General features: G+C 41.4%; 2 protein-coding genes across 2 annotated transcripts; both read right to left on the minus strand.

Annotated features, from left to right (window-relative positions):
* Window positions 1–3,310: 3,310 nt before the first annotated feature.
* LOC135249345 (histone H4) lies at window positions 3,311–3,781 on the minus strand. Its single transcript, XM_064324886.1, has one exon. It carries the CDS (start codon window positions 3,675–3,677, stop codon window positions 3,366–3,368), a length of 312 nt encoding a protein of 103 aa, XP_064180956.1. The 5' UTR covers window positions 3,678–3,781; the 3' UTR covers window positions 3,311–3,365.
* A 1,210-nt stretch (window positions 3,782–4,991) lies between these two features.
* LOC135249339 (histone H2A) lies at window positions 4,992–5,450 on the minus strand. Its single transcript, XM_064324879.1, has one exon. The coding sequence runs from the start codon at window positions 5,432–5,434 to the stop codon at window positions 5,048–5,050; it is 387 nt and encodes a 128-aa protein (XP_064180949.1). The 5' UTR covers window positions 5,435–5,450; the 3' UTR covers window positions 4,992–5,047.
* Between the last annotated feature and the right edge of the window lie 2,284 nt (window positions 5,451–7,734).

The following is a 7,734-nucleotide window of genomic DNA, read 5'->3' on the forward strand; positions in this document are numbered from 1 at the left end:
GTCCTGAGGTAATAATATATCTAACTGTAAAGAATTGTTTTTATTTTTTGTTGTTTGCTTTTTACATTAGAAAGAGCATGCAGTATCATGGTGAGACGAAACTAGATCTAAATCTCAGACAATGGAGAAAGAGAAGGGAAAACAAGTATGTGAATAAGGAGAAAAAAAAACTGGCAGGACAAACTGTCCCCAGTTATCACAGGTCAGTGCATCCATTCAAAATTAAGCTGTTTCTAAAACAGGTTAAACGCATTTTAATGGCAGTAGATTAAATGTCATCGACATGCCACAGCTTTTTGTCAGTAAGCAATTTAATCCCTCTGACACTTTTCTGAAAACAAGGCTCACAATAACAGTTTGCTTCCAGACCCGGACCGAGTAGTTATTTCTTTACCCTTCTTAGACACCTGGGGCTTGGGGATTACTGAGCTAGTTTGTACTGAGCGGTGCAACTGCACTGAGTAAAACCCGGAACCCTCCCAAATCTGGAACGTGGACTGAAGTAAAGAGAGCTGTTTAAAATTTCTGCAGATTTCAGACAATTTTGAAAGTTTTGTTTTAGTATATGTGTTTTCTTATTACATCTTTTTATTGACGTTATTTTTTATTTTTTCATTATTATTATTATCTTTTTTTCTCAGCATTCTTAGAGGTAGTAATTGTAATAGTGTAATATTCATAATAATAATCATTATATCACTCTTTTTTTTTTGTCCTTACCTCACAGAGAGACAGGTGGAGCTGTTTGAGGTCCAGGTGGAGCAGGTTCCCAAGGAGGGGCAGGGGTCTGGGTCCCGGTGGGTCTTTTCCCTGCCCAGGGGTGGAAGACAGCAGGTAGAGCAGAAACAGCACCAGCACCACCCCTAGAAGTGTCAAAAGTGGGGGCATCTGGGGTAAAAGCCCATCCAACATAGCTCCTTCTGAACTGATCAGCCCCAAGCACAAAATAGATGGACAGGGAGGGCGAGAGTGAAAGTGAGAGGGAGAGGGAGAAAGAGACAAAACAGACAAAATTGCAGTGGTAGCAGAGGTAGTATTTTCTCTAATTTGTCAGAGAACGAGGGAGAAAGAAAGAGTGAAAGGGGTATTTTAATAGCAGCAATAGCAGAGCTTTGCGTTTTCTCCTGTTTTTGAGAGATGGGTGGAGGGAGAGAAATAGAATCGACAGCGTCAACACTCCAGAGCAATAACGCCTGTCTCAACAACAAGGATCCTCCTCGTCCTTCGGGGAACTTCAGAGTCTCAGCCAAGGGGAAAAAACACAACTCCCTTGTTTCACAGGCCAGTGGGCAGGGCCAAAGCTGACAAGCTGTCTCCCGAACTGCAACCGAACAGATCATAATTAGAGGTGATCCGTTTACCTTAAAAACTGGTGGTGGGTTGGGCAGTGGAATGTCACCTAGCTAATCCACAAATCTACAAAACAAGTTTTCGCGCCAACATATACAGTAAACTTCAGGCTTAAATGCTGTCAGTTATGAATCCTGTGGCGAACATTATCTTGCAAAACACTGTCATGCATCACGCGCTCGCAACTTCCTATTCCAAATAGTGCATTTGGCATTGAGCAGACGCAATGAAATACATTTTGTTAGATCATTTCAGCGGATAATTTCCCAAGCAAGAAGTGTAATTAGGCAACGGGTATTAGGTCATATTTCACAGCGTGGCAGCATTACTTGATTGAGTAATTCCTAAATTTACATTGTTTAAATAGTAAATTCCCTAAGGTGTTCAATTTCAACAGTGAAAAGCTGCCATATGAATTACATTTATTTAGCAGACGCTTTTATCCAAAGCGACGTACAAAAGTGTATATCGTGGTCATTGTAACAACTACAAAACACAGGTTCAATAAGGTACAATACTCATTTCATACAGCTATTTATAGTCAAGAACACAGTTCAGTTCACGCACTGAACATTATTCTGACCTAACTTATTCCAAGTCAAATTTGGGGGAAGAACAAGCTACAATATTAGGACAAAAATACAAATTACAAAACGTTTGCTAATCCAAATAAGTATACCTTTTTGCATATGCTGCATCTCGTATATTCTGCTGCCACTTTTAAATTTGGTGGGGCTCAACACTTCCACTCGATTTCAACTTCGTTTGAAATAAATCGTGTTTTAGTCAGTTAAAGTACTACGCTACCCACAATCCTACAACGAGTTCCACCAATCAGAGACGTTGCCGTTACCACAGAGATGAGAATCACTCTGAAGTCACAGATTACGGCTGGAGTTCAGTCAGTACAAGCTGGAAACACGCGAAGAAGTAGTCGACGTCAACTTCTACGTGGTTGTCCAGGCAGGCTACAAGACGGTCAAACAGGCGCTGGTCAAATACGCTAAAGAGTTTGGAGACCGGGAAATTTCACCCATATTTATAGACACTCTGCAAGAGCACGGTATGTAATCCAGTCCAATCCTGTCCATCTGTTGGTTTGGCCATCTACATATACTCCGAAAAACGTAACAACTTAGAACACTTATCCATTTGGATGTAGCCAGTCTTTGAGTCTTTTCCCCACAGTGATCAAATGGCCAATAGTCTGTCTCTGGTGGGATGCTTTCAGACCCAGCTGAATAGCCCTGAAATGAAAGAGGGGGCTCCAAAGGTATGGAGGAATATTTCAGACAAAATTAAATAAATAAAATAAATACATCATGAAACGTGCACATAATTAATTGCAGCACGAAATGTATTTATTATTGTGACTGCAGTTGGTCCAGGATTGACAGAAACAGAAGGCAAGCTGATGGTGACAGGGCTGGATCCTCCATCTACTCTGGGTTCCCTCTCCCCACTCCAAAAGTCACTGTGCAGAGAGGTGTGGACGGCCATAAATCCCCCTCCTGTGTCCCGGGAGCCATCGGAGGAGGCTCCCATTTTGCCTGCGCACCCATCAGAGATTCCCATCGGGAAAGCAGGGGAGTCCACAGAAGGTTGGGGCCATGTCCTTTGTCTGACTGGAGTGAGAGGCCAGAGTTGACTTTGCCTCCTCGGGTGTGCAGTTCTGTGGGGGGGCTGGCATGAGATCCCATAGAACTGTCCCTGGTGGGGGTGGGTGGGCTGCATCTTCCTGTGAGGGGGGGGTTGTGCCCACCTAGGGTGTACAGAACTCTCGTGGCTAGGTGTTGTTCTCCAGGATACAAACCAGAGCTTGGGCCTTGCTGGGTTTCCCACCCCCCAATTCACAACATAGAACCAAACTAATAGGCACTGCCATTACAAGGTCAATACAGATTAATAAAAGGATAAACTTGACAATAACGAGGAAATGCTGCTTTCAATAGAGAATATGGGCGGCTCTTAAAAGAGCCTTTGGTAGATGCAAAACGCATTTCTGAAATACAGGTTTACCCACCAAAGCCGTACAGAGTGCGACCCTGACGCTTTAGGGCATAAACCACATCCATAGCGGTGACGGTCTTTCTCTTGGCGTGCTCGGTGTACGTGACTGCGTCGCGGATAACGTTCTCCAGAAACACCTTAAGCACTCCTCGGGTCTCTTCGTAGATGAGACCAGAAATACGCTTGACTCCTCCACGGCGAGCCAAACGACGAATAGCTGGCTTAGTGATACCTTGGATATTATCACGAAGAACTTTGCGATGACGCTTGGCGCCTCCTTTCCCAAGACCTTTCCCGCCTTTTCCTCGACCACTCATTTTCTTCACACAAGACGATATAATTTCTGTACGAGAAATAATGATCTCCAGTTGCGTAACAGCGCGTATCTATGTGCGCAAAGACGACCTGATTGAAGCCACGTATCAAGGAGGCGGTGGCTCTAGCTAAAGCCCGCCTCCCACACTCCAAGACTTCCGAGTATTAGAGCATAAAGACTTACTGCACACCGAACTAGTAGTTTGAATAAAAAAGACATGGAGGCCATATCGTCTGATTCTAAGATTATTAAAACTGGAATGCATACAAATTAATATCACAAAGCTAGGACAGAACACTAGCATCTCAGTAGCCATTCTAGTAGTCTGGGTGGACCAAGATTACGTTATTCTACATTTGGAGTGGTTAAGTGAATATAGGTATGAGGCAGGCCGTCCTGCCAAGGCGTAACTGTAACAGTGTTGTGAATTTATTATTAAACAGTATTTTAAGCGATTAAGCTCCCAAAATGTGTACAAATGAAATGTTCCAAAACAAATGAAGAATAATAACCAGTAATTTAAAAAGAAATTCCCCAACTGACACCACTCCCCCCAAAATGCTTTATTTCCACATGCGTAACAAAGACAATTATTGGAGGAAATTAAATGTTACAAAATTCACATTATTACTAAAGTAAATTACAAATTCAAAGGTGTCCATTGGGCCTTTTTTCACTACCACTTCAAAGAATGACAGAAATGCATCGAATATTCCTACTGATTTACTGGCTGCCACAAATGCGTGTATTTCAGACCATGGAAATACTATACTGGGTGGAAGTCAAAAATGTCCATAACAAGAATATTGTAGGTGGTTGCTAAAATAACTATAGATATTCCTTTCGATCATAAGGGAAATGGTTGATTGTATCCATCAAGTTTATTCCTGGCATATTTCAATCAGGTTGAACTGTCATTTCATTTCTGACGAGGGACTGGAGAGTTTCTTTTAATTCAGTCAGTTGGGTACATAAAGTGAATCCACGCAACAAAAAATACAATTTGAGACACCTACACGCTCACCGATAAGAGAGAATAACCAGTCATTCCATGAACTACACTGGAGCGTGAAATATTCTCTCCTAAACACAAATCACACAGACACACGCAATTATAACCTGGAGAGATTTGCTCAGACACATTTTAAGTGGCTCATAAGATACTTTGTGGTTTGGACAGCATCACATTTTCAGTTTGGTCATATGGTTTACCGGCCACACGTGCGATTGCAACAACCGGGGTACGATGGTTCCCAGTCCCCACATGAATGAAGTCGAATTGGTTGAAATGGTAGTTTTGCGTATTTGATACAGATTTAGTGGCTCTTAAAAGAGCCTTTGGGAGAATGGTCCTCGTGAAAGCAACAGAAATTACTTTGCCTTCACTGCTTTTTCGGTTTTCTTGGGGAGCAGAACAGCTTGGATGTTGGGCAGTACTCCGCCCTGGGCGATAGTGACGCCTCCAAGCAGTTTGTTCAGCTCTTCGTCATTACGCACTGCCAGCTGCAGATGTCTGGGAATGATGCGAGTTTTCTTGTTGTCGCGGGCCGCATTACCAGCCAGCTCCAAAATCTCAGCAGTTAGATACTCCAGCACAGCAGCTAAGTATACTGGAGCGCCAGCACCAACACGCTCAGCATAGTTTCCTTTACGTAGCAATCGGTGAACGCGACCTACTGGAAACTGCAGTCCCGCCCTCGACGAACGAGTCTTTGCTTTCGCTCTCGCCTTACCGCCAGTCTTGCCCCGTCCACTCATTTTCACTCTAGTTGTATGAGGAGAAAAAAAGAATAACACAGAATAGAGGAGTGTCCCTCTTATAGCAACACTCTATTCACCCATTGGCTGCAGTGTTAGTGGGATTTCGTCCAATAAAATAGGAGGACAATTTTCAAATGGCACTCACAGCATAGAACTGTCTCAGCGGTTCTAAAAATCGCATTGAATTTTTAATTGAAACTACAGGCATTATGAAGTTACCGCTAATCCAAAAAGCAATCACACATATCAACATATGAAACGAACATAAAAACCTCGCATTATTTCTATATGTACATCATGGTACTTTTTATGAGCAGTATGTATTTTTACTCCTTTATTCAGAAAGCATCCGTTGAACAGCAGCATTACTTGAAATGATAGTCCGGTTAATAACTATTGTATACCACATAACACGATTTCACTGCCAAGATGTATATGATGGGCCAGAAAATGTTCCGATCTATACTGTATGTGGATTTCACACGTGAATACCAGTTTATTTCCACATTAAAACCCTTAGGCTACATTAGGTTAAATGATCTAATTACGAAAAACAATTAGTAAAAGCCAACGATCACTGGGAAATGGCAGTTGCTTCTATTATGAGATGCAGCGTATTTAAACGGGGTCTTAGCTAAATTTATGCATGTAATATGTACAGTGGTATGTATATATATATCTCATAAAAAACACGTTTTCAACGTACAAAAATGCCAAGTTACTCAAAAGTATTGATATCAAAATGACGCCAAGTTACGGTACTACAAACAATATAGGCTATCTTGCCTCACCGAAATTTAATAACATGTATTCCAAAGCAATGCTACCCAGTATTTCCTCAATTCTTTCAAGTCACTTGGCCCTGTGTGTATATAAGTGTGCAGTACATGGACAGGCCAAACATATGTGTGGATGGCTTTCTCACAGTCATGATTGATTGAATAGGCATCTATATGTCCAATTTGTATTGGTAAGTATGTATTTTGGTGGCCAGCCTTTCTGTTGCGTGAATGATTGTATGTTTCTTGGTATAAATGTCTGTTCGTAAATGTGAATGTAACATGCTGCGAGGGAAATGTCCCTATGGGGATAAAGAAGTTCTCTATGTATGTATGTAAAATATGTATTTTACATGTATTTATTGTATGTTGCAAATATACAATCACTTGTACATTTAGTCAAATTCAGTTCAGAAGCAAGTATAAACATATGTTTTCTGGAGAAATATGCTTCCTGTAGTGACTGACCAGCAGTTTTCTACATGAATTTCCATGTGTTCCATGAGGCGATACGAAATATTTGACACTTTGATCTGACACAACGTTTGCATGACATTGTAATATGGTAAGGTTACAAAACACAGGGCCAAGTGACTTTAAAGAATTGAGGAAATACTGGGTAGCATTGCTTTGGAATACATGTTATTAAATTTCGGTGAGGCAAGATAGCCTATATTGTTTGTAGTACCGTAACTTGGCGTCATTTTGATATCAATACTTTTGAGTAACTTGGCATTTTTGTACGTTGAAAACGTGTTTTTATGAGATATCATTTCTTTTTGCAAAGCGTTTTATTACGAGAGTGAGAAATGCGAAGTGACCCTGTAAGAAACGGTTGTGAATTATGGCTATCATTGTGTGAATTTGTACAGTCTGAAGAGCGTGTACGTTTAGCAGTTTCGGTTTGCTATATATGTAAAACAGTGGCTGTGACAAATGGTGCGGTGGCGTAATTGTAAACGCATCAGAAAAGGTTAAATATGGCAGGGTGTAGCTATGTAGGCTACTCACGGATTTGACGGGCATCCAACGAGCCTTGATTGACAAAAGAATCAGCAAGCCCGTAGAATTAGAGCTGCCTAGGTCGCAACTTGTGTACCCTTCTGTCCTGCTCCGTTGTCTGTTATTTCGTGAAGATGCACTTTTAGTGTTTGTAAGGTTTATAAGGCATTTTGATAGGCTTATCTGCAGGTAGGAATCCTCTTTGCTGTTTTGTTAAGCTAGAACCGGAAAAGTTGATAGTGGAGAATAGGAGCAGACGCATATGTCCCAGCAGGCTTTGCATATGAGAAAATAACAAGTGTGAGATAAATTAGGCGAAATGATGAAATTGCGTAGTTGAAACAACATGTTTTTTTTTTGTTAGCAGAATGGGCATGTAGGTGAAGGTTGACATGATCACAGACTATAGTGCGAAGTAAATGAAGTGACCATGAGCGAGCTTAGTTTCCTTATCAAACGGTACGTATAACAGTCTGTATTTAACATTCGTTGTTGAAGTGGAGGGTTAAATAACGT

The sequence above is a fragment of the Anguilla rostrata genome, chromosome 2, assembly GCF_018555375.3.
Source record: "Anguilla rostrata isolate EN2019 chromosome 2, ASM1855537v3, whole genome shotgun sequence".
NCBI classification, from domain to species: domain Eukaryota; kingdom Metazoa; phylum Chordata; class Actinopteri; order Anguilliformes; family Anguillidae; genus Anguilla; species Anguilla rostrata.

Excerpts from the sequence above, each read along its gene's own strand:
- LOC135249339 (XM_064324879.1), bottom strand. The coding sequence starts at position 5,434 with ATGAGTGGACGGGGCAAGACTGGCGGTAAGGCGAGAGCGAAAGCAAAG.
- LOC135249345 (XM_064324886.1), bottom strand. The coding sequence starts at position 3,677 with ATGAGTGGTCGAGGAAAAGGCGGGAAAGGTCTTGGGAAAGGAGGCGCC.